Source organism: Balaenoptera borealis (assembly GCF_965194805.1).
Source record: "Balaenoptera borealis genome assembly, chromosome: 21".
In the NCBI taxonomy this organism is placed as follows: domain Eukaryota; kingdom Metazoa; phylum Chordata; class Mammalia; order Artiodactyla; family Balaenopteridae; genus Balaenoptera; species Balaenoptera borealis.
In genome coordinates, this window is record NC_138880.1 from 3,986,936 (window position 1) to 4,013,839 (window position 26,904).

The following is a 26,904-nucleotide window of genomic DNA, read 5'->3' on the forward strand; positions in this document are numbered from 1 at the left end:
AATGTTGAACAACAGTCGCATCATTTCAATTAGTGTGTGGTCTCTCAACCTAACTGATTTAGGGGGGTGTTAGTTTTTAAATGATGCATTTCAGTAATGGTTAACTTTTATGTATGCAATGAACCACACGTTAGTATTATAATCAGAAAAGAAGTTTCAAAATATAAAGTAATTTTTAAAAACTTAATTGTATCCTTTGACTTGTTTTATTAGAAAATCTCTTTTTGGAAATGTATTCAGTTCACATTTTAAGCCACTTTTTGCTGCTTTTAAAAACAGTAAAATTTGTCAACAATAAATTTTCATGTAAATACAGCTCATAATTTGTCATGTGAACATGCTGTTTGTTTACTAATGCACAGCGTTTTCGGTGTAAGCGTACACTACACACACACTCTGTAAACACAATGACCTCCTGCCCTGCACAGAGCAGGCATTTACACAGTACTGGATTTAAAGCTGTTAAGGTTCAGAATCCAGGTTGACACTTAACAACCTTCCATCTTTCCAGGCTTCTGGAGCTCAGACTGCCCATGTGCCAGGTCTTAACGGGACTTCCTCTGGGCAACAGGTCACAGGTGTCTCAGGCCCAGCCTGGGGCGCCCAGTGAGACAGGACAGGCGAGGTGACATCTGACAAAGACAGGGGGACACCGCCCCCTTCAGGCGGCCGGCCCGCCCCGAGCCCTCACTCACCACTGCACGGGCTGCCAGTTGGGCAGGAAGGGCCGGAAGCCCGTGATACACTCGAAGGCCAAGGTGCCGAAGCTCCAGTAGTCCACGGTCACCGTGTACTTCTGCTGCTCCAGCAGCTCAGGGGCCTGCGGTGACAATGGCGGGACATACCTGAGCTGCTCCCCATCCGAGGGTCTACCACCGAGCGGGGCACCCAGCCTCTCATCGTGCCCCGTGCTCCCTGGGCCCCGCTCCAGGTGAGGAGGAGACCACGTGTTCAGCAGGTGGTGCCTAGGATCTCTCTGGACCTCGTTCAGTCCCGGTGCTGAAACAAGGGCCTGGGGGTATTTTAGGTGAACCGGAGTGCAGCGTGTACCCTTTTCCCAGCACTGTGCAGGGAGGGGAAGACAGGGCACGGACAACAAAGGGGAGTGACCCCGGCCACGCGCACCCGTTCACAGCGCACGCACTGCACGCCAGCCGGTCCCCTAAAGCGGCGGGGTCCACAGCACGCGGTCGGGCAGCGGGACGGATCGTTGCAGTCAGGTAGGAAAGGCCAGATGCGTGGCTGCTGCCCAAGCAGAGAGGCGGGGACGACCGAGGGAAGCCTCCCAGCGCAGGTGGGGCGGAACGGCCCAGAGTGCCTCAAGGCGGACCGCGCAGGAAGGACCATGACAAGCGAAGGCGTGGAGGTAGGACTGCGCCCGGGCTGGCTGGAGGCATGACACTCATGAAGGACCACGGAGTCCAAACCAAGAGGAAACACGTGGGGACGCACAGGTCAGCCTCTGTGTCCGGTTACGGACAGAAGTTTTAGGCCCGCAAGTGAACAATTTGGCCGAGCACCCTTGTCAGAGCCTGGGGTCCTCACTAACTGCTGCTGAGCTGACGAGGGGTCCAGAGGACACCGGGCAGGAGCCACAGGGTCACGTTATGTGGACACACGTGCTGAGTCACAGCCTCGAGCTCCCGCTCTGAATCCCCTACTCCCCAGGGCGGGTGATAAACCGGCAGGCCACTGCCCGGTTGTGGGGTTAGTGGAAAGTATGGATACACTCAAAAGGACCTCAATAATGGCTTTCTCTCTTTCTATATAAGATCCACGTAGGATAATTAAGCTCGTCGAGCCCAGGTGGCTTTCAACCTTTTTTTTGTTTTTCTTTTTTAAATTGTAGACTCCTTTAATCAACATGTACTGGCTAGCATCTGCAAACAATCTACTACCGAGTCCTGCTGGGTCTCTTCCAGGCATTTCTTGAACCATCCTCTACATCCTCAAGGCCCTCCACCAGCTCGGACCAGCTCAGCACAACAGCCTCCTTACCACTCCCCCACTACCTGCAATTCACCCTCCACGCGGTACCAAGCGTGGTCTCTTCAAAAGGTAAACCCGATCCCTCTCACACTTAAAAACCTTCCATGTCTCTCCAGAGGTCTCAGGATAAAGTTTAAAATCTCTAACCCAGCCAACAAGGCTGTGAATAATCTGTCCTCTATCTCTCTCTCCAGCCTCAACTCGAGATACCCTCTTCCTTCTTCTCTGGTTCCTGCCACACCTTCTGGTCTCCCATGTCCTATCCCTTTACCTGGAACTTCCTCTCTCTCCCCCTCCCCCAGTCCCCCTTTCCCCCCCCCCCCCTCATCCTTCAGGTCCCAGACCAGGCTAGGTCTTCCTAAAATATTTTCTCATAACACCCTGCACTTTCCCTTTACAGTACTTAACACAATTGTAATTTCTTCATTATTTGTGTTATCAGGGTGATGCCTGCTTTCCTCCTAAACTCTAAAACTACACTTGACCAATATTTCTTGGATGAATGAGTGACAAATAGAACCGCAGTATTAAGACCAAATAACAAAAAGAAAGGGTGGGAGCTCGAAGCTCAGCCCTCTCCTCCATGGCCCCTGACATGCTGTGTGGAAACTGAGGCCCCCTGCAGACCAGCAAGAACCTGGTTTAAACTCTTTGTCCTCAGATAAAATACTGCAGCATGAGAGGTTATGGGACTCGTGCGAGGGCCCAGGAGCAGAGTCCTTTTGATATGAGAAGACGACCACGTCCCTCCGTAAGGCCTCTGCTGGCCAAACGTGCTGACTTGAATGGATTATGAGTCTGACCTCACACAACAGTTCCTAGGCACCCAGGAAACATCCAAAGAGCCAGCAAACTTAGATGGCAGAAGGCAAGGATGGAGGAAGAGACCCACAGACACGGCCATCAGACAGAAACTGGCACACAAACATGGAAACCCCGTCTCTTACCAGGTACTGCAGGGTCCCCACAAACGAAGTGCACAGACTGCCCTGGTCCAGCTCCTTGGCATATCCTAGGTCAATAATTTTGTGTATTAACTGAAAAAAAAGGGAGGAGGAGAAACCTGATGGTTATGAGAGTGCACTGTCCTTCACGAATTCTGAATGTCTCTGTTAGAGCAGAGGATGTTTCTGAATTCCCAATCCTAAGACCCTAAGTTCCAAAGGACCACCAAATACACAGGAGAATGCCCTAGTCATGGTAGATTTGGGCAAAAGGAAACAATGTAAAAACGCCAGGCACATGTTCCCCCCTTGCTCTGCGACCAACTGCCAGAGGAAGGTCAAAATTAGCAGACCACGCGCCAGCCCTCAGGATTGCTAAACCTAGACGCAAAGGAGAACCAGGCCAGTTCCTTCTCAGTAAATACCTTTAATTCTCAAATCTTAGAACTGGCAGGAATGAGCGTGAACTGGGCCAAAGGTGAGAGCTAGGACAGGCATGGGTCACGCCTAGGATGCTGGAGGAAGCTGCGTGGAAGAGATCAGACGGTCCGGGAGCTGAGTTACTGCATTCCACTCCGCTGAGCCCCTGCCCGTCACCCAGCTGAACAAACAAGGCCAGGAAGAGCACAGGGCCGAGCCCTGCGGGAAGGTTACCCCACACCTGAGCAGGGGGCCCCGGAGAAGGTCCCTGAGAGCTCTGGGGAAACTGCAGGCTGGACCAGGCCCCATGGGCAGGTGCCAGCTCCAAATGCCTCCTCTTGGCCACGTCCAGAACCAACTTATAGATGGTCTCCCTGTTAGCTTCAAAAGCTGAGGCTCTCAAACAGATGGAAAACAAAAAGTCCATTTCCAAGAAGTGCAAGTCCCAAAGGCTGGGGGTGTCAGCTGGAAGACAAACATTATTTTTCTTATCAGATTCCTGCAACTTGGATGACTAACAATGTGGTCCATTCAAACTTGCCTCAATCTGCAAGTGAGAACTTTTCGCTGAATTTCGTTCCAAATCAAAAAGCATTCCCAGAGGATCAAAGCAAATATGTGAGCAAAGAAACGCAAACACACAAAGCGGGTTCCTCCTCCGCCCAGCTGCCACCCGCCCTCCCCAGGCCCTGGAAGGTCACTCACTCTCTGCTCCCCTTGCTGCAGGACGATGTTTTCTGGCTTTAGATCCCGGTGGATGATCCTGTTTTCGTGAAGGTATCGAAGTGCAGAGGCTGACAGGGTGGAAAGGGGAGTGAGTTTTCGTTAAGCCTGGACAATGCTTTTCACTTGGCATCGCCTACCCAGTGAAAGATGATTACCACGTGCCCCCGACACACACCCTGACGCGGTGCAGGGGATCGCAGTGGAGGGACGGGGCCCGGCACACACCCCTCCGGTGAAGGCAAGGGGACCCGGCTACGTGAGCAGAACTTGGACCAGCACCAGAATCTGCCTCGTTCATGCAAAGAACTCTGAGCCTTCCACCCACGAGGTCACCAACCCCAGTCTTGAGCGGCGGTTCTCAAGCTGCGCTGCCTGGGCCTGCAGCGTGCACACTTGTTAGAAATGCAAAACCCTTGGGTCCCGACCCAGACGAAGTGAATCAGAAACCTGGGGTTACCCCACAATCTGTGTTTCACCAGGCCCTCCAGGTGACGCTGATAAAGACTGAGAAGGGGAACTTCTCTGGTCTAGAGGCTCAAAAAAAATCTAAATTCTGCTGGGCAGGTAAGGGAGAAGGGCCCTCTGGACAGAGAGCACTTGGTCATCTGATGTAGAGTCCACAGGGCAGAGGTGGCTCCAAGGAAGAAGCGGGGGGCTCTGGAAGGAGAGAATGGGGGCGCCTCCAATACAGCTGACAGTCCAACGTGTGCCTGGTACGCGCCACGTTCTCTGCTGGGTTCTGAGGGACATAAAATCAGGGAGGACATGGTCCCCAACTTTAAAGGGCTTAGAATCTAGCTGGCAAGGAAGGAGCCTGAACAACCTGGCTGTGAAGTCACTTGATACCACGGCTTCTGCCGTGAAGAACAAACATGACGATGCGACTGACCCAGGACGGCCAAGGCTAAGACTCCAAGCAGGACGTGATTTTTACCCCTAAGAGAGGTTTAATAACTTCAGCAGAAGTCCTAACAACCTGTACTACAAAAGAAGAAAATGAAGAAGTATTGGAAAGAGATAAAATCACCTTTATTTGGAAATGATCTGACTATGTGCCAGGAAGACTCAACAGACTAAAAACTGGGAAAAATTTAGTAAGTTGTCTGGAAGCAAAACAAGTATATACAAATCAATAGTTTTTCTCCCTGTCATAGATCCAGTTGAAAGGAAAAAGAAAATAAAACCCCATTCACATTAGCAACAAAAATTCTAAACCACCACGCGATAAATTCAGCAAAAAAAGTAGTGTCATGTGAGGAAAACTATATGGCATAAAGAAAAGCAATACAAATAACAGAAAGAGGTTTTAAAAATTTATGGCAACTACGGAAAAGAGTACGGAGGCTCCTTAAAAACCTAAAAATAGAGTTACCATGTGATCCAGCAGTCCCACTCCTGGGCACTTACCCGGAAAAGACAAAAACTCTAATTCAAAAAGATTCATGCACCCCAGGGGACTTCTCTGGTGGCGCAGTGGGTAAGACTCCACGCTCCCAATGCAGGGGGCCCGGGTTCGATCCCTGGTCAGAGAACTAGATCCCACATGCATGCTGCAACTAAGAGTTCACATGCCGCAACTAAGGAGCCGGCGAGCCACAACTAGAGTCCACCTGCTGCAACTAAGACCCGGTGCAACCAAATAAATTTAAAAACAAACAAAAAGATACATGCACCCCAATGTTCACAGCAGCTTATATACAATAGCCAAGACATGGAAGTAACCTAAGTGTCCACTGACAAACGAATGGATAAAAAAGATATGGTACATATATACAATGAATACTATTCACACATAGAAAAGAATGAAATAACACCATTTGCAGCCACATGGATGGAACCAGAGATTATCACAGTAAGTGAAGTAAGTAGAAAGATAAAGAGAAAGATAAATATCATATGATATCACTTATATGTGGAATGTAAAAACTTATTTACGAAACAGAAATTGACTCACAGACATGGAAAAGAAATGGTTACCAAAGGGAAAGGCAGGGGAGGGATAAATTAGGAGGTTGGGATTAATAGATACACACTACTATATATAAAACAGATAAACAACAAGGACCTACTGTATAGCACTGGGAACTCTATTCAGTATCCTGTAATAAACTACAGTGGAAAAGAATCTGAAAAAGAATGTGTGTGTGTATATATATATATATATATATATATATATACATACACACACACACACACACACACACACGCATGTATGTATAACTGAATCACTTTGCTGTACATTTGAAATACTATAAATCAACTACATTTCAATTAAAAAAAAAGAAAGAAAGCTTTATGGCAAAAGACACTATACACAAAGCAAAAGACCAAAAAAAGGGAAAAAAATATCTGCAGCACATATGCCAAAAAGCGTATACCTAACTGACAAAAGCTACTACAAATCAATAAAAAAGCAACCCAGATGTTAGGGTAGCAAGAAAACTTTTGTTTTTCCTTTTTTGAACCTCTATTTTTCAAAATCATAATGTTATGTTACTTTTCTAATGAAAAAAAATACATAGCTTTTTACTTTAAAGGAACATAAAAAAAACAAAGAGGTGGGTTAGACAGGTGGCTCCAAGGTTTTTGGATTCAGACCAGTAGAACAAAGAATAAAAACTGAGGATGGGGTCCAAGAGAAGATTACTAGGGCTTCCCTGGTGGCGCAGTGGTTGAGAATCTGCCTGCTAATGCAGGGGACACGGGTTTGAGCCCTGGTCTGGGAAGATCCCACATGCCGCGGAGCAACTGGGCCTGTGAGCCACAACTACTGAGCCTGCGCGTCTGGAGCCTGTGCTCCGCAACAAGAGAGGCCGCGATAGTGAAAAGGCCCACGCACCACGATGAAGAGTGGCTCCCACTTGCCGCAACTAGAGGAAGCCCTCGCACAGAAACGAAGACCCAACACAGCCAAAAATAAATATAAAAATAAATAAATAAACAAAAGCGCCTTCCCTAAATTAAAAAAAAAAAAAGAGAAGATTACTATATTTCTATTTTGCCAGGTTAAGTTCATCTAAAAATAATAAATTATTATCTACTATCAACGTAATTTAGTAATTAATAATTTAAAAAAGGAAAGACCATTTTAACACATACACACAAAGAAAGCAACCCAGTAGAAAAAAGGGCAAAGAACACATGAAGCGGTAACTTACAGGAGTAGAAATGAAACGCAAACCGTGAACAATTATGCAATTATGCACAAAGTCGCTCAAGCTTACTGGCCGTCCACAAAGTGCACATTAAAACAACACTGAGGGACTTCTCTGGTGGCACAGTGATTAAGAATCCACCTGCCAATGCAGGGGACACAGGTTTGATCCCTGGTCCGGGAAGATCCCACATGCCACGGAGCAACTAAGCCCGTGCGCCACAACTACTGGGCCTGCGCTCTAGAGCCCGCGAGCCACAACTACTGAGCCCACGGGCAACAACTACTGAAGCCCACGCGCCTAGAGCCCATGCTCCGCAACAAGAGAAGCCCCTGCTCGCTGCAACTAGAGAAAGCCTGTGCACAGCAATGAAGACCCAACGCAGCCAAAAAAAAATACATTAAAAAAAGCCACAACGAAATGCCTTTCACCTCTTCAGCTGGCAGGAATTTTAGATGAGAGATAAAAGGCACTCCCTACGTTGCTGGAAGGAGTAATAACTGCTGTGCAATTGGGGGAAAGAAATATGGCAAAAGCTATTAAATTTTTAGACATACATATCATTTGACCCTTCATTTCCGCCTCTAGTAATCCAGCTTACAAAATCAAAAGCACTATCACGTACAAACACGGATGTGGACTGCATAGTGTGGAGTGAAATAATTAGAAACTAATGGAAAGTCATCAATCAGGGAACGGCTGAACAAATTATCGGAGATCCATAATATAACAGGCAATTATCAAAAATTATTTAGGTTTATACTACACAACTCAGAGGGATGTCAATGATGTAATGGTATGAACCTTTTTTTTATTAGGGAAAAAAAAAAGGTAGAAAGCAAAAGTGATCACAACACTAAGAGAGGTTTACTAATGGGTCCTCGGCCAGGGCACAGCAGGGAGGGGGCAAGAGAGAAGCCCTCCGCAGAAACCGAGGGATCAGATATGCTGTGTAAAGACTTTCATGCTGAATGTTTCCTGAAAACACTGGAGCAAGTCTAACTGAGAGTTAAACACCCAACTTCAGGGACTTCCCTGGTGGCGCAGTGGTTAAGAATCCACCTGCCGATGCAGGGGACACAGGTTCGATCCCTGGTCCGGGAAGATCCCACATGCCGCGAAGCAACTAAGCCCGTGCGCCACAACTACTGAGCCTGCGAGCCACAACTACTGAGCCCACGTGCCACAAGTACTGAAGCCCACGTGCCTGGAGCCCATGCTCTGCAACAAGAGAAGCCACTGCAATGAGAAGCCCGCACACCACAACGAAGAGTAGCCCCCGCTCGCCGCAACTAGAGAAAGCCTGCGTGCAGCAATGAAAACCCAATGCAGGCAAAAATAAATAAATTAAATAAATTTATTTAAAAATAAATAAACACCCAACTTCCATCTTCTCGGGAGTGTTCCATCTGCACATTAAGTCAAATCGCAAAACCTCTCCTTAAATCTGCCCTTTTAAACCCAGCCTTTGACCACAGAGTTTCAACATTTCACACCTGTTCCCTCTTTTCTCTTCTTTCATAACTGGGTACAGTGATGGGCTTAGGTCCAACAAACGTCCAAATGAAGGAACATACTTGCTGCTTTCCAAGTGTGCCCCCCAAATCCCCCCAAACCTTGTTCTCGGTCACGGTAATTTTTAAAAGACATGCTTCTTACCAGCACTTTCATTTTTATTTTACTAATCTTTATTAAAGAATCAAAGCAACGTGTAATAACAAGTACTAATAATGGCACAGACACGACATTGCACACAGGGGCGCTGCTACTGCTGCATGTGAACGAGTGGCCGGCGGGAGCACCGTGTGGGAAGACCGGGCCTGCCTGCTCAGTGACTGAGTCACAAAGGCCTGCTTGGGTATGTGACACAGTGTCGGGGTGTAATACATGAAGGCGTGGGTCAGTTTGTTCAAGAGCAGGATATATGAACGTTGACACTCACTGTATTTAGAGCAAGTAGAAACACAGACTAAGGCAAGGCCTCTGAAGCTAGATGTGAACCTCTCAGAGCCAGTGACACGGGGCACGAGCAGGGGAGGTGTCCCAAGAAGCCCCCAGGGAGGGCATTCAGATCACACGGAGAGGGCTGCTCTCGACACTACAAAGATTGAGAGCTGTCACCAGGTCTTTAGGGAGGACGGAGGGCAAGCTGGTGACTAAGCCAGTGATCACTATTAACAGCTGTCTCTTTTTATGCTTAAGCAACTGTACATGACAAACTTGAGTCCTCATTTTGGGGGAGTCATTTATTCTCAAATGCTTTTTTGTCAACTTAATAAAGCCCGGAATTAAAAAATCCTATAGGTGTTGTTATACACGGTTTCTTGGACTGAGTGAAATGGTCAAAACCTTGATGGGCAGGAGCTCTTAGACAGCTCCCCTTACGGGATCAGTCCTTAATAGGCTTAGTTCAGTCTGACGGTGCCTTGTTTTACACAACGGTACCTCAGGAGAGTGTCACGAATCGGAATTGTCTCAAGCCAAGAGAATCTAATTTGATTTCAGTTGGATGGAACATAAGAATTTGAGATGAAGACCAATACCTTTGTGTCTGAAAGTTTCTTAAAAATCGAAGCCCCTAACAATAGAGGTACTACAAGTGTACAGAAACGGAAAAGCACACCACAAAGCAGAAAAGCCTGCAGGTTAATTTCTCATGTTCCAGTGACAGAAAAGTGTTGCCAGGCAGTACTCCGTATGAACTTGTACACCACGCAGTGGCATTTCCTCAGACAGACGCTGCTCGGAGGGGTCCGCACCTGCCCCCTCCTGCTGTCCTCGTCAGGAACAGCACCCAGGTCTGGACCCCAGCTTTCTCTCAGCTCAAGAGGGAGACACAAACATTATAATTGAGGACTGCGGCACTCCTGGAGTTCTTACTGATGAGTCAGAATCCCAAACCACACTCCACAAATTAGGGAAGAGACAGGACCAGCTAGACTCCCGTGTCGAGAAGCAGCTGTGTAAGGATCGTGTCCATGAAGCCCACTGACCATACCCTGAACTGAAAGAGATTACTAAGCTCTCTTGAGAATACTGTTGCTCGGAATACAGTCCCGAGCAACGATGGAAGAACTGGAAAGATAAATGGACCAGAGAGCTGACGCAGAGATTAGAAGGGAAAGAAAAGACAGTTACCAGTTGGTGGTCTGAGTCAACAGTGCGGGAGAAGGGCAAGAGCACATTCGTTCACGCGATAAAAACTGGCCGCACGCCTACTATGTGCCAGTCGCTTTGGTGTCACTGGGCTTTCCAAGCAAAACAGGCTGGAAGGCCAAGTGCAGACACGTGGAGATTTAGTCCAGCTCGTGGTTTCCTGGTGAAAAGAGTCCCTGTGACTCACCAGCAAGGCAGCAAGGCAGTCACGCCAAGTGCTGAGAGGAAAGTGCAAAATCACTCTCTCATTCGTTCAACCATCCTCAGGAAGTGTCTTCATACATAAGTGTGCCAGGTGTTGTCGAAAATGTGCCACTGGATCGAACCGTTTTCCTCACTTACTGCACAAACAGTCTGGTAGATGGGCCCCAAACCCAGAAGTCAGTCCTTACTGTCAAGCACAGGCAGAGGTCACATAACAATAGCAGGGAAACCAAGTCCTGAGTGGAGGAGGCCACGAGGGCAGAAGAATCCCGAGAGGGAGACCACTGTGCGCGCCAGGCCAGGGCGGTCCCCACGGAGGGTCAGGTCGAAAGCGCAGGGTCGTGGGGAGCGGCCAGAGCAGCATTCTAGGAAGGAGCATGTGGACAAAGGCTCGCAGGGGGACCGACAAGTGGGTTCTGAGGTTGGCTAGAGTGGATCAGGAGAGATGCGAGGCTGTGAGGTTTGGCCTTGATCTAGTGGTGGATTATGACGAAAGCATCCTTTCAGAAGCATGAAAGATGGATTAGTAAAACGGGAATAAGGACTCCAGGTAAGCGATGTGCCGTGACACTGGATGAGCGGAGGTGGTGGGAACAGAAAGGGAAAGTGGGATGCTCAGCACGAAGGAAAGGATGGAGGCCCTTTAAGTGGGACGGTGCGGAGCAGGAAGAGGGCAGGTTCTAAGAAGAGACGAGATTCGAGGTCGGCACCCGTGTCGGGTAGCTGGCAGAAAGACAGGGCCAGTGACACAAGAAAGAGGACGTCAGGAAGGGATTGGCTTTAAGGAAAACGTCTAGGACTTCAATTGGGAAGTGACTTGGGGAGAAATATTGTGTAGACGTGGATATGGAGCTGAGGGTGGAGGTCAGCGTTCAACATCCAGACTTCGGAAAAGATTTGGTGGATAAAGATGTCGTGAGGATGGCCCGGCACACAGAATACTGGAAGCAGTGGGCGGTCACCCAGGTGCAGAGAGGGACACACAGGCTGGGGCAGGAACAGACAGACAGCATCAAGACAAGGTTCCAGGCAGAAGATGATGCGTGAGGACCGCGGGAAGCAGTCAGGCTGGGGCAGTGCAGCGGATGTCAAATACATGCTGGGCAACCTTTCTGAAAATCAGAACCTGAACCATGAAAAAGCAATATTCAGAGTCAGAAGGGCCCCTAGGGGTCACCCAGCCCAAATGCCTCATTTAAAGTTGAAGACGCGCAGGCCCAGAAAGTCACCTTGGTTTTCCAGAGAGGAAAGGCCCTCGTCAGAGGCAGCAGAGCTGGAGAGGCAGCGAGGCCAGGACTGAGAGCAGCTGTCTTCTCTTTTATCATGATCACATTCATTAATCTGGTTATTTACGCCTTTCCACATATTTTATATACTAATGACCTGGATTGCTGAGACCAGGTAGTCATCTTTTATTATAATCAGCAGTGCAGTCAGAATGTAAGTATTTAACAGAATAAGCAAGGAAATCCACAATTACATAAACACAAAGCAGAGAGCCCAGTGTTCTGATTCCCTAAAGCCCTGAGTTCCCTTTGGAACCCTCCCTGTCCTGTAAGGCGGAAGGGCTGGACGCCTGCCAGGAGCAGCTCTAACAGGGACGGAGATGGTGACTCAGAGAACGGAGCACAGACAAAATGGGGAGCGGGGGCCCTGAATGCTTAGAGGACAGGACGGTCGGCCACCACGGTACCCCGGCCACCTGGAGAGTCAAGATGGGTGCAGAGCTAAGATCCGGAAAGGCCATGGTGATCGCTCACCGTCCCGCCCAGCTGGCCTGGGTGTGGGCAGGTCCCCGCTCTTTGGGCAGCAGAGACCTGGGCCTCCAGAGTGCGCAGGGGTTTGCTGTCAGCTGGCAGAGGGAAACACATGGCAACGTTTTCCAAAGGATGACGAGCACACTGCTTAAATAGAGTCCACTGAGATACAACTTCCTGGAGCTATTTTAGGGTCGCTTTATGTGGAAGACAGATTGCTTCCAGCTGCCTCTGCCACCTGTCCCCAGACCTCTTACTAGCCTGAGAGCAATGTTCTAACAGGCCTGTCCGTCCTGGCACAGGAAACGGGCTCACCCACGTGCTTGCCGGGCGTCTGCCCCCTCACTCATGCGTACTCTGCAAGAGCTTCCTGGGCAACGTAAAGCTCGCTGGAAAAAATCCCGCCTACGTCTATCATCCTGACGCTGCTGTGAGTGGGCATCTCTGGGAGGCCAGTGGCACCGAAGAGGTTAAAGGCAAGTAGGTGTCACCCAGAGGAGAAGGTCGTGAATCTGACCTGGCAGGCAAGGGTGGGGCTCTGCCCTTATCTGAAGTCAACCTGGCAGGGACCAGCAGGGCAGCTCCACAAAGGGGACGTGCGGCCGGCCCTTGGGACAAACTGGAACAAAACAGGCTCAGGAAATGTTCCAGAATACAAAAGAGTTATGTTAGATGAACTCCCAGAAAAACTTTTGGACTCGGGCTCTGTGACGACATCCGTGCAAAATAAATAAACTTCATGGATCTCGTACACAAATCAGAAAAGGGACTGAAAGTACCACACAGGCTTATCAGCTACCTCCACCGAAGCCTCCGAATCAGGGGGCCTGATGGCATCCCGGAGGCAGCCACTTCCGGGAAGGGACGCCTCAGAAGACAGCCACCCGCCTGGCTCACTGTATCCCAGCCTTGGGTCACAACCCAAAGGAGGGCGACGGAGGTTTTCTAAAAGGGGTGCTACGAACCCAAACCCGGGGGGAAGGACAGGAGGAAGGGGCGAGCACGTGCTGACTGCACGTTAATGCGGCAAGCAGAGCGTGTGCTGCGATTACGTGTCCCACCTCCCTCACTCCACCCTCCTAACGGTTCTCACGTGGTGAGTTATGTTCCCACCTCACAGCAAATAAAGCTGCTGCCCTTAAGAATTAAATAACGTGCCCTAGGTCACACCGCCAACAGGGGGAAGCGCTGGTATTTGACCTGGGAGTGTTAATTTAATTATATGTGGACAGCGGTTCTTTTCAATAAAAAAATAGGTCCTTATTCTAATTTCCTTTGGGATTTATTTCATTCGTTTGACAAATATTTACAAAGAACCTATTACATAAGGTACTACTGCTGTTCCAGATGCCAGAGACACAGCAGTGACTAAGTCTCGGCCTTCACGGACTTAAGTCTAGTTGAGTAGTACTTCAAAGCCTCATTATTTCCAACCTGGGGCCACAGAGAGGAAAGATAGGGAATCAGCGACCTAAAGACCTTTGATACTCATCCACCGACAGGAGAACGGAGCCACATAAGCATGTGGAGTGAACCTGTCTCCTGTCTTCATGACTGTGATCTACATGTAACTTACACACAGACACCTTGAATGCATCACAAGAAAGCTACCGCAGGAGGCCAAGGTAACTGGATGTGACACGTGCCCACACCAAGGGACACGTGACCAGCAGAGGCTCCATGAATATCACCACAGTCACCTGAGGCAGTAGAAGGCTGCATGAGGAAGTAGACAGTTTCGTGTGCTTGAGCCAATAATTTAAAGACTTTCTTAATAACGATCTCCTGAATGCACAAATAATCTAATGAGGGGAAGCACGATATTTGAGGGAATAACATACAAAAAAATGACTTGAAGCAGCTCTAACCAGAGAGAGACAAAATCAAAGTTGCCCATGAAGAGCAAAAGAATATTCCCCAACCTTCTAACCTGCCTTCAACCCAACGGAGAATAAACTGATGATGTGGCCACTGGGGCAAAAAACAGGTAAATGTGTAAGCACAGCGTGGATGGGCCAGGGTGGGGCAAGGTGTCGAGGGAACAGGTGGGATCTTGGCCTAAGGACTGGACGTCCTAGGGAATCAGAGAGGGCACCTCCCACACACCCACATGAGGCAAGCAGTCTGGCCAGTGACGGATGGCCATGCTGGTCACGTAAAACCGGTGTGATGTTTTCATGCTGCACACCTGAAACTTACATGTGTCACCTGTCAGTTATACCTCAATAGAGCTGGAAAAAAAAACCCCAAACTGGCGCCAGGTCAACTTGCCCTCACCATGAACCCCATCCACAGGACAGGGACACCGGCTACAGGGAGAGAGGGAATTTTCCATGTCCGACCACTCGGATCCTAACCTTAAGCACGTCATCCCTCGGTTCCGCTCACTTCCTTCTTGCCCAGAGTGAGAGGGAGGCAGACCCGGAGCCGCGGGGACCAGAGGCCCCCTGCCCTCCCAGGCCAAGCGTCAGCTAACACAGCTTTACAGACGTGGCGAGACGGTAACAACTGGTGAACCTGGGTGACGGGTGTGTGGGTTTCACTACTCTTCCGACTTTCCTATATGTTTGATATTTTCCTAAAAAGAAAGTTTGAACGCGTAGAAGGAAAAAAGAAAAATACAGCTTCGAAGAGGTTGTGGTGGCAGAGGGGTGAAAATGATGTCATTCCCCAAATCTGGGGGCAAAGGCTCAGTGATGAACTCTGGGTACCTCTAAACTTTAGATCCTTGCACCACCAACCTTGGAGGTTTACCCCTAAATAATAGCAGGTGCCAGGGTGGAGGAGACTGGATCTGACCCCCGCAGGCTGAGGTCAGGCTCCCGCTCCCCAGGCCAGCCGGGCCACCAGCCAGGCCTTCTCCGAGGGCCATGGACACCCTCCTCGGAGGACACCAAGGGCACCAAAGGGATAAACAAGGCCCGTTTTTCCTAAGCCTGCGGCCAGCAAAAGAACCGCCAGTGTGGAAGTGGAAAAATTCATTGCCAAGGGATGAAATTCATTCAAAGGACAGACAACCTACTCCATCACTGGCTGTTCTGGGAAAGTAGGGAGTGGAGCTTTTAATGGGAAAGGAAATCTGTTACCCTATATACACCATCATTCACTTCATGACTTAGTCCGGAAGGAAGAGAAATCTATTTGAGTTCAGTGCCGGCCCGACTAGGCCCTACTGACATCCCCACCGTCCCCAGTCCTCCACCACCGTCTGTCCCCGACAGCCCCACCTCCGTAGAGACCGGAGGACCAGTCATCTCCCCTCCTCGCCCCCAGAGGCCTCTCCCCGGACGGCACGGCCTGACTTCCAGGGCTGGGACTTACCGATGTCGCTCAGCAAGGTGAGGACGGCTCCTTCCCGCAGGCCACAGCAGTTCTCAAACTGGTTCAGGTACTGTCAAGAAGGGGAAAGAGGCGTCAGGGGGAGCGGTCACCAGCCACCAATGCGCCCACAAGTGTCCTTCACCAGCCGAGGCCGTCTGAGCACTCCCCGGGCCCTGGGCCTTGGGGACCTGGGCGGACAGCCAGCCCAGGCAGGACGGGCAGGGTCGGCCCAGGCGGGGAAGGAGGAAGCACCTGAGAGCTCCTAGAAGCGCTCTCGTGTGTAACCCTACCCCTGACCCTGAATCATGCTCAGAGTCTCACCTGTGCCGCGGTCCCGGGGGAAGCAGGCCCATCTGAGCCCAGCCACAGCTGGTCCACTGCTCCTGAGAGCCCAAAGGAGCCACTGAACACCTCCCTCCGACCCCTTCCCCGACGCGGTCTTGCTGTGGGGTGGGGATGACAGCAGGGACCGGGCAGTGAGCACTTAGTACGTGCCGGGCACCCGGCAGAGCTGCGTGGACGGGCTCAGTGCAGCCTCACCTGCCCCGTCTCACTTCACCCTCCCTCCCGCCCACCCCCCCACCCAGGCCAGCACTGGCGGCATTTCCACTTCACAGGTGAGGGTGCTGGACGGGAGGGGTTCAGCCATCCGTCTGCCACCACGGCCGCCGCGCGGCAGAGCTGCCATAGGACACAGGTCCACCTGAGGCTCGTGTCCAAACGCTCAGCCCCTGTGCCCTCCTGGCCCTGGCAAGCCTGTCAAGGGGCTCCGTCTGCTGCTGGAAGCCGGCCTCAACTTCAGGAAGTAACTTCCCAACAGGGTGCCCCGTCGTTAACTCACACCCACACCCACGAACGTCCGCCAGCCGTTCCCTGCGACAGGCACACACACAGCACTCCTTCAATCGGCTCTGGCTTTTACCCTCGCTCCCGTGCTGGCCAAACTTGTCTCCCCAGACCAGGTGCGGATTCTGAACTTTCTAGAGGTGGGAAAGACGAGCCACCTCATTTGGAGAACAAAGAGGACAGACCGCGGGCACCGGGGCAGCAGCGCCCTCCTCCCAGGTCCCCTGGTGACCGCGTGGGCCAAGGCCCCGTGGGGTACAATCGTTTCCCACGTCCCCTGCACCATCCTGCACCCCGTGCCAGGTCAATCACACCAAAGTCTGTGTCAGCTTCTTCCCTGGCCAACTGGCTCCCTGCTGCCTACAAGATGATGTCCGAAATCCTCTGCCTCTGTAAGCTGGTCACCTCCCACCCCTCCCACGCTGCCCTCTAAGGACTGTCCACTCAACTACAATGACACAGCTTCATCTCACTAAATAGCTGCAGTTAGGAATCAGCTGTCAAAGGTTAGGAAGATAAAGAGGAAAATGGAAGCGCTGTCAAGTTCCCCATTTGTCATCGGTTATCAGTCCCCGGCCTGGGGGTTGCCGACGACTGTGCTCACATCCTGCCCTGAACCCCAGGACGAGCCCGTCTCCCCGGACGGGAGAGCCACGCGGGCACACCAGCCCTCATGGAGAGCCTCCTTTGGCGAGGAAGGCGGGAGGGGCCGGAAGAGTGCTGGGAAAGCACGCGATGCCGGTCCCGGAAAGTGCTGAGTACGGATGGAGGAACCGCCTGGCTATGCTGACCGTGCCCCCGAACGATGCAGACCTTTGTCCAGAGCGCCAGGTGAGGGGGGTGGAGACGAACAGGCAACCTCTCTTCAATACAAAGCCAGCTTCTGCCCAGAGCTTTCACGGTCCTCGTGCGCTGGGCGCTATTCCCTTCACAGACGGAGGGGGGCCCGCGGCTGGGACCCACCGGCCGTGACTCAGCCTCTGCCGCTGCAGCTGTGTGAGGCCCGGACACCCACGTGGGCCCTCGGGGCCGCGGGGCCCACCATTCACACGGGATCCCATCCGTTTTACCCACGTCACAGGCTGCTGAGAATCACACGAGGCCACGTGTAAGAGCGGGTCGTGACACTGTTCCGGAGATCGCTGGGGAGGGGGACACACAACGGTCCCCGACACCCACCCCGCAGCGTGCGTTCTGGCAAATGGTGGACGCGGCGGGAAGAAAGGGAGAGGAGCCCAGAAGCTGAGTCAGTGGGGCTCTGGGTCCCCAGCCCGGCTGGCCCGAGCCAGTCCCTTCCTGCCCCGCTCCAGGACCCCGGGCGGCCACATCTGGGAGAAGCCCTCCGAACCGGGACAGTGGCCACGAGGACACCCAAGGGCTCAAGTGGCCCCAGCGTGCCGAGGGAGGAAGGCCCGTCCTGGAGTCTGTCCGGCCTCTCCCTGTGCTCGGACCTGGTGGGTCTTCCGCGACACGTCAGGGACAGCTGCACCGGGTGCACGGCAAGCCCCCCGCCCTCCGGGCACCCGCGACCCGCCCCAGGCCCCAAGCGCCCTGCCCGGCCCCCGCAGCCTCACCTTCCGCAGGTCCCCTCCCTGGCAGTACTCCATGGCCAGCAGGGGCAGGTCGTTGGGAGCCAGGCTCTGCATGCCCTCGGGGACGTCCCGGGCGGCCACCACGTTGGGGTGGTTCAGCCTGGGGGGAGGGAGCCAGTGAGGGAGGGCCGGGCTCCGCTCCACCCCAGCCCCCCACGGCCTGCAGGCGCTGAGGGCCCTGGAGGGTGAGCGGCGGGGAGACGCGGGGCCCACCACTCGCCCAGGGCCCGGCAGCGCTACTGTCAGCACCGTAGCCCCGGCTCTGGGCGCCCCGTGCAGAGCTCCGCTCTCTTCAGAGGGCCCCCGGCAAGTCCTCCCTGTATCTCCACACTGCTCTGAGGCAGAGAGAGCAGGGGGACTTCGGATCTCACACCACTGGGCGGGGATGGGGTGTGTGGTGTGTGTGTGTGGTGTGTGTGTCTGTGGGGTGTGTGTTGGGGGGGGTGTGGGTGTGTGCCTGTGTGTGTGTGGGTGTGTGTGTGTCTGTGTGTGGGGTGTGTGTGTTTGGGGTATGTGTGTGTGGGGGTGTGTGTGGGGGGTGTGTGTGTGTGTGGGGTGTGTGTTTGGGGTATGTGTGTGTGGGGGGGTGTGTGTCTGTGTGTGGTGTGTGTGTGTGGGGGTGTGTGTGGGGGGTGTGTGTGTGTGTGGGGTGTGTGTTTGGGGTATGTGTGTGTGGGGGGGTGTGTGTCTGTGTGTGGTGTGTGTGTGTGGGGGTGTGTGTGGGGGGGGGTGTGTGTGTTTGGGGTATGTGTGTGGGGTATGTGTGTCTGTGTGTGGTGTGTGTGTGGGGGTGTGTGTGTGGGGTGTGTGTGGGGGTGTGTGTGTGTTTGGGGTATGTGTGTGGGGGGTGTGTGTGTGTGTGTGTGGTGTGTGTGTGTGGGGTGTGTGTGGGGTGTGTGTGTGTGTGTTTGGGGTATGTGTGTGTGGGGGGTGTGTCTGTGTGTGGGGTGTGTGTGTGGGTGTGTGTGTGTGTGGTGTGTGTGATGTGTCTGTGTGTGGGGTGTGTGTGTCTGTGTGATGTGTGGGGTGTGTGTGTGGGGTGTGTGTGTTTGGGGTATGTGTGTGGGGGGTGTGTGTCTGTGTGTGGTGTGTGTGTGTGGGGTGTGTGTGTGTGTTTGGGGTATGTGTGTGGGGTATGTGTGTCTGTGTGTGGTGTGTGTGTGTGTGGGGGGTGTGTGTGTGGGGGGGGTGTGTGTGGGGTGTGTGTGTGGGGGGGGGTGTGTTTGGGGTATGTGTGTGTGTGTGTGTGTGTGTGTGTGTGGTGTGTGTGTGTGTGTGGGGTGTGTGTGGGGTGTGTGTGTGTGTTTGGGGTATGTGTGTGTGGGGGGTGTGTCTGTGTGTGGTGTGTGTGTGGGGTGTGTGTGTGGGTGTGTGTGTGTGTGGTGTGTGTGATGTGTCTGTGTGGGGGGTGTGTGTGTGTGTGGGGTGTGTGTGGGGTGTGTGTGTGTGTGTTTGGGGTATGTGTGTGTGGGGGGTGTGTCTGTGTGTGGTGCGTGTGTGGGGTGTGTGTGTGGGTGTGTGTGTGTGTGGTGTGTGTGATGTGTCTGTGTGTGGGGTGTGTGTGTCTGTGTGATGTGTGGGGTGTGTGTGTGGGGTGTGTGTGTTTGGGGTATGTGTGTGGGGGGTGTGTGTCTGTGTGTGGTGTGTGTGTGTGGGGTGTGTGTGTGTGTTTGGGGTATGTGTGTGGGGTATGTGTGTCTGTGTGTGGTGTGTGTGTGTGTGGGGTGTGTGTGTGTGGGGGGGTGTGTGTGGGGTGTGTGTGTGTGGGGGGTGTGTTTGGGGTATGTGTGTGGGGTGTGTGTGTGTGTGTGTGTGTGGTGTGTGTGGGGGGGGGTGTGTGGGGGGGGTGTGTGTGTGTGGGTGATGTGTGTGTCTGTGTGTGGTGTGTGTGGGGTGTGTGTGTGGTGTGTGTGTGTGTGTGTCTGTGTGTGGGGTGTGTGGGGTGTGTGTGGGGGTGTGTGTGTGTGTGGTGTGTGTGTGGTGTGTGTGTCTGTGTGTGTGGTGTGTGTGGGGTATGTGTGGTGTGTGTGGGGTATGTGTGGGGTGTGTGTGGTGTGTGTGTGATGTGTGTGTCTGTGTGTGGTGTGTGTGGTGTGTGTGGTGTGTGTGTGATGTGTGTGTCTGTGTGTGGTGTGTGTGGTGTGTGTGTGGTGTGTGTGTGGTGTGTGTGGTGTGTGTGTGGTGTGTGTGCGCGCACGTGCACCTGCAAACAAGGGGACGCCTCCCCTTTCCCTGAGCTCCAGCAGGGAGCCCCTGTTTGGGGCCCGACGGTCTGTGAGCTTCCCCACGTGCCTTCCTGGCTGGGAGGGCACCCTGGAGGAACGGAAGACAGCAGGCTCAGGGCACAGGAGACTCACATACCAGCTCGGAATTGCAAACACTGGAGAAAAAAGGACTTTTGCCAACAAAGGAAAATTCACTGTGATGGCTATTTTAAATAATTTAACATAACAAAGAAAACCCCCAAGAGCCCTTGGCAAGGCCCAGCGGTGGGCTGTAACTGCCACTCCTCCAGAAGCCACCCCTCTGGACAGCTTGGCTGGGGTCCTTACTGAGGGGCTGGGATGCACGGCTCTTTCCCAGACAGAACTGGGGCTGTTGCTCCACATGCCAAAGCTCGGCCGCCTAGCTCCCTCCAGAGTCATTCCACGTCCCAGGCCCCCGCCCTGCGGTCCCGCACCCCGCACCCGGGCCCGCTCGTGCACCAGGCTCTCACCGCCTCATGATCTGGATCTCCAGGCACCAGCGCTCGCGGTTCCGGGGACTAAGCTCCTGCCGGCACTGCTTGATAGCGATCTGCTCGCCCGTTTCCTGCAGAGGACACGTACGGGAGGATCAGAGAAAGCCGAGGGTCAAATCCGAAGTTGTCTCCCTAGGACCTGGAGCACGGACCGCCATCACCTCCAGGCTCCCGAGGTCCGCATGGGTGCCCACTTGAACAGATGTCCCCCAGTCACCTCCAGCCCGTCACGCGGGTCCCCACCAGCCCCACCTCCCAGCCTGCCCCCTCCCCTCATCTCTATCCATCCCAAGTCTGCACCGAGGCCTTGCTCCGTCCCCACCTCCTCCATGAGACCTCTGCCAGCCACTCCTGCCCCAGAGAGTCCTCACTCCTCAGACCCCAACGCTGCTGGACGTGACCTCTGACCCATGCAAAGGGCACTTCCCTGCACTTCAACCTAACAGTTAATGCCCTGGCTTCAGGCTTCATGCTTCTCCCTGTGGGGGGTTTCTCTCTCCAGAGAGAATGCAAGCCTGGTATAGGAGATGGAACACAGGCTGATTCAAATCCCGATGCAGCCATGTACCAGCTCTGTGACCCTTGGCAGACCACGAGGTCTGGCTGTCTTCATCTGTAAAATGGGAACATTGACACCCACTTTTCAGGGCTGTCATGCAGCTAAGCCCCTAGCAGTGTCCAGGCCTTAGGGGTGCTCAGTAACACTCTTGGGGGGCAGACCCATGTCACACAGGCACTCCTGGCACGTAAAACCCTTCCAGGCTGGGCTCTAACCTGCCTTTCCATCATCCCCCGTCGACTCCACCCCAGGCGTCTGATGCCAAGTCTAGGTCAGACCACCGGCCCGGTCCTGTGCTCTAGGGTCTCTGCCCTGGCTCGTGCAGATGCCCAGGCACCGGCCCCCCCACTCCTTCATTGTACTTACCTACCAAAGACTTACTTTCCGTAGGGTCACAGGGTTATTTTCTCTTTTCTCTGTTAAACTATAGGCCTGTCCCTCCTCGTGCGTTTAACCTCTAATGCAGTACCTGGCACAGTACCCTCGATGCAGGCTCCGTGAACGAAGGCAATCACTACAATTCTCGTGAATGAGCAACTGCCTGGGCCCCGAGAATTAACTCTTCCCTTCCCCTAGGTGTCTAGACAGAATCCAGGACAGTGCTCGGCCGCCACCTCCTGGCCCATGGGGCTCCCAGGACGGCCGAGGGTCAGCAGCTGCCCTGGCCATGGCTCTGTGGCAGCAGCCTGGGTGCTGGCCCTGCCATCAGCGAGCAAGCCGACCTCCACCCCTACCCCGCGAACCCTACACACCTGCGGCGAGACCCCTTCCCCCAACAGCCCTCGTGCCACGAGCCCTGGAACAAGCCCCAGCCGGTGGGACGGGCGGAGTGTAAATCCAGCAAGAAAAGGCTTCAGAACGGTACCAAAATCCTACTGGTGCCCAGCTGAAGGATGGGTGTCCTACAGGCCCTGTCGGACCATTTTCTCTGTTTATGAAAATGCATACTGTAAGGAATCATAAGCTCTGTAAGTGCAGGAGTTCATTCGGTACAGAACGGGACTTAACAGAGGCATGTCGAGGACGTGGCAAGGTCCCCAGGAACACATGCTTCCCAAGGGCGGCAGAAGCGCACCGCGGTCACACGTCCACCAAACTAGCCACTATCCCTGTGAACAAGGACCCACCCGGGAGGAAAAGGAAAATGGGAGTCCCGGACGGAGACAGACGGTGTCCACTAAGACCCCTGACTCGCTGGTCAACAGACCCGTCCCTAAAACCGACGTTCAAGAACAAAAGCTTCGGGGAGAAGGCGGAGGCATCTTTTGACCGTGATGGTTCCAAGGCCCAAAGCAGGTACTTGCCACACCTCCAGGGCACTCTCAGAAGTAAGTGGCTTTTACCAAATCCCCACGTGGCTGTGGGTAAGCCTCCGTCATGCAGTCACCTCACATGCTTATTTTGTTTTCAATAGCTCTACTGAGCTATAATTCACATACCATTCAATTCAACCGTTTAAAGCACACATGTGGGGACTTACTTCCCTGCTGACACAGTGGTTAAGAATCCTCCTGCCAATGCAGGAGACACGGGTTCGAGCCCTGGTCCGGGAAGATCCCACATGCCGCGGAGCAACTAAGCCCGTGAGCCACAATTACTGAGCCTGCGCTCTAGAGCCCACGAGCCACAACTACTGAGCCCGCGTGCCACAACTACTGAAGCCCGCGCGCCTAGAGCCTGTGCTCTGCAACAAGAGAAGCCACCGCAGTGAGAAGCCCACGCACCGCAAAGAAGAGTGGCGCCTGCTCACCGCAACTAGAGAAAGCCCGTGCGCAGCAACGAAGACCCAGCGCAGCCATAAATAAATAAATAAATAAATAAAGCCTGCACGTTAATGGCTGGGGGACATTCAGAGTAACGTGGCCAAAGCCACCGTCGGTCTTAGAACACGCACATCATCTCCCCAAGAAACCCCACACCCGTCAGCCGTCACTTCCCGTTTCTCCCCAACGCCCTCCAGCGCTAGGCAATCACCCATCTACACTCTGTCTCTACAGATTTAGCTGTTCAGACATTTCATCCAAGTGGGATCACACAAGATGTGGCCTTTCGTGACGGCCTCTCACCCAGCACAGTGCTCCCCGGGCTCACCCTGCGGTGGCCCACGCCTGCCTCTGCGCCAGCGCTCCCTGGTGCCAGGCAGGCACTGATGGCCAGGCTGCGCCACATCGTTCAGCTACTTTGCTCTTAGAATCCTGATCTCTGGCCTGGATTCAGAAGCCCTATTGAAGAAAAGCTGACCTCTTTCAAAAACTGTCAGTCCTGTTGCTCTTGAACCCATCAGTACAGCCGGACGAGTGAACTTGGGTGGACGTTCAGCTAATACTTGTCAAGAGTTACGGTGTGTGTCAAGAGACCACTATTTCTTTAATCGATGTACAAACAGACTTGAGTTACATCTCACAAGATGTTCCATCCTCTACAGCGTGAACTTCCCGATTCCTCTGCTCTCGAACTGATTTGAATCTGCTTTCGAGTTTCACTTCCCACTAAGCGTTCAGACTAAAACGTTTTCACCCAGTTCTCTGGTAACTTCACCAACAGCTGCTCTGACGTGTGTCTAGATACTTGTTTCCAGGTGGGCGGGATCGCACAGGGACCCGGGCTGGGATGCCGAGATCTACCAATGAGAGAAGACTGACGGCCAGGCTGTAAAAGGCGGTGACGCCATTGGGAGCATCCACTCAAGCGTGTGACGTTGTGACGGACAGTGTTTTATGCAACAGTTTCTAAGAAGATACTGCCACGCATGGTGTGTTACCTCAGAATGTCTCTGAGAGTTTAAAAATCTGCACCTATTTTAACTTCAATACACAGAACAGTGTATTCATTTTCTATTGCTGCTACGACAAATTGCCACCAGCTTACTGGCTTAAAACAACACAAATTTATTTTCGTGATAGTTCTGGAGGTCAGAAGTCTGGCAAGCGACTCACTGGACTAAAATCAAGATGTGGGCAGGCTGTGTCCCTTTCCGGAGAATGCACATCCCCACCCGCCCCAGCTTCTAGAGGCTGCATTCATCCCTTGGCTCATGGCCCCTTCCTGTAGCTCAAAGCCATCAGTGACCAGCTGAGTCTTTGTGGTTGCATCACTCTGACACTGACTCTCCGGCCTCCCTCTTCCACTTTTAATGACCCTTGTGGTTACAGTGGGTCCACCCAGATCACCCAGGATAATCTTCCCATTTAAGTCAGCTGATTAGCAACCTTAATTCCCTCTGCCACGTAACCTAACATACTCACAGGCTCAAGGGGTTAGGACGCAGACATTTTGGGAGGCGTCATTATTCTCCCAAGCATAAACAGTATGCTTCCTTCATAAAGATAACAGATAAATCAAACCCAAAGGGTAGACTTATTAAGTGACTTAGAAAATATTTTATAGATTCTACCTGTATATGCTGGGTGATTGTAGATAACTGTAGTCTTTTGCCCAACACAAACACCGGAGCTAACACACAGCCATCACCTGGCCCATCCCAGAATCCACAAATAGATTCTGTTGTTGAAGACTGATCCAATATTGGTCTCAACAGCCAAACCAAACCTAAAGAGCCAACTTAACGATATGAACACAGAACACATTACAGACTAAGTGGGCACAGACACCAACACTGACTCCGGACAGCTCAGCTTCGTCCTGCGGCAGCAGGGGAAATCCTGACTTCCGAGGCCTGAGTGTCCCATGCAGACACAGACACAACTTTTCTTACCTGGTGGCCCTCTAGCAAGTACTCTAAAACATTCCCGTTTTTCCATGAGTAATGTTTCTTTTGAAATAGAAACCCAAAGAGAATGACCTTCCATTGCTAAAAGCATACTGGCTCTGGAAAGCGAAATTCAATTCATTGTCAACAGACTACGAAGAAGTTTTTGAAACTCGGGGGGCAGGGGGCTTGGTTCTCCAGCAGCAATGCCACTCGAGGGCATGGATGACTTTCTCCACTTGGCTCGGAACCCTCCCACTCTCAGCTCAGTTCTCTGGAAACCCAGACTCGGCCCAAACCATCTCAGCATCCAGCTCCTAGTAAGTTGGGGCAAAATTTAAAAGTGATGTGTACTTTGATAAAATGGAGAAAGGGGCCCACAGTGGTACCTACATCAAAGGCAGTTGATTATGAAGGTCCTTCGAGTGTCTGCAACTCTGCCTTTTGTACAGGAAAACACGAACCTCGCGTATAAACGTGGGCATACTCTGAAGCGAGGGCGGCGGGGGGCATGCCTCCTCAGACTTCTGAGACCGTCGGATGGTGTTCTTCTAACGACAAGGGGACATGCACAGGAAGCCAAGAGGTCCCTCCACACCCTCCGGTCAGAAAGCCGACTCTTGTTACCACGGCAACCACCCAACAGGCCTCTGTGGTCCAAGAGGGGGGTTAGAAATACCTTCCTTGTTCCTTCTCAGGTCCTCCCTCCAAGATGAGTGTTTCAGGAAGGAGGTGCGAAGCTGGGCCCAGAGAGATCCTAGGGACAGAACCCAGGCCTGAGAGTCAGAAGGCCGAGGTCTGGTCGCAGCTTCACCCCTGACTCAACCCCGGTGACCAGTCTACGCCGAGACGGCTGACCCCACCCCATTCCCTTTCGAGTCAACACCTGACGGGCACGTCGGCCTCCAAACCCACCCACAGGGGCTCAGGGGTGAAGCAGGTCAGAGATCATGATCCCTGTACTCCGCCTGGCGAATGTGCGACCTTGAGCCCATTGGGCCTCAGGGTCTTTATCCACAAGGTGGAGGCGACCCTACCCCTGCCGGTGCTCTCAGTTAAATAAGACGCAGCGTCTGATCCTTGAGGGCCTGGAGCACGTTCGCGCAGCACCGTTCCCTTCCTAGGCGCGTGTAGACGGTGCTCTCCCCGTCCCACCACCCGCACTCCACCTCCCGTGAAACCCTGCTTTGAGAAGCCTCCGGTCACCTCCGGGCATCGACGAGACAGCGTGGGTAAACCACCCAGCACAACTGGCAATGACATTCCCGATAAACGAGCCGTGATTATTTCCTCACGATTTGGTGCTCATATTTACACTCACTTGATAGGTTCCTGAGGATTCACTTTATCCCCTCGACTACAGCACAGTGCGTCAGGGTCACCTCCTTTTTTCCCTGACGGACCCCTGATGGCCTCAGGCCTGTGCTCAAAGTCTTTAAGACCTGAAGACACACAGACAGGCTAAAGTGAGCTTAGTGTCGTCCAGTGAGGGGACAAGTAGAGCCAGCGCCACTTCTAGAGGGATAACCGGTGTGTCCTTGGGGACCAGGGCAGCAACTCCCAGCCTTTCCCATCACAGCGCACAGAGTAAGTATGTGGTATCTGTGAGGTACCCTGGGACGTGTCCAGAGGCTTCCAGGGCGTAGCAGCGCCACGTCTGGCCCAGACATCGATATCTCAGCTTCTTTCAAATCCATGTGGGAGGCTGTGGCCCAGAGCCCTGAAGCTGCCGACACCAGAGCCAGGACTTGAGCCCAGGCTGTGTGACTGCGAGTCCTGAGTTTTC

At 52.8% G+C, this 26,904-nt stretch overlaps 1 protein-coding gene across 3 annotated transcripts in view; it reads right to left on the bottom strand.

The window, feature by feature from the left end:
- Nucleotides 1-26,904, bottom strand: part of IKBKB (inhibitor of nuclear factor kappa B kinase subunit beta) — a 53,285-nt gene that overhangs the window by 21,081 nt on the left and 5,300 nt on the right. For all 3 annotated transcript variants that reach the window (XM_082374707.1, XM_082374708.1, XM_082374709.1), the window contains exons 3-8: nt 20,827-20,921; nt 18,093-18,210; nt 15,673-15,742; nt 4,059-4,147; nt 2,937-3,026; nt 696-820 (exon numbers count right to left, since the gene is read on the bottom strand). In XM_082374707.1, the coding sequence (XP_082230833.1) occupies nt 696-820; nt 2,937-3,026; nt 4,059-4,147; nt 15,673-15,742; nt 18,093-18,210; nt 20,827-20,921 (587 nt within the window). The remainder of the gene's footprint in view (nt 1-695; nt 821-2,936; nt 3,027-4,058; nt 4,148-15,672; nt 15,743-18,092; nt 18,211-20,826; nt 20,922-26,904) is intronic.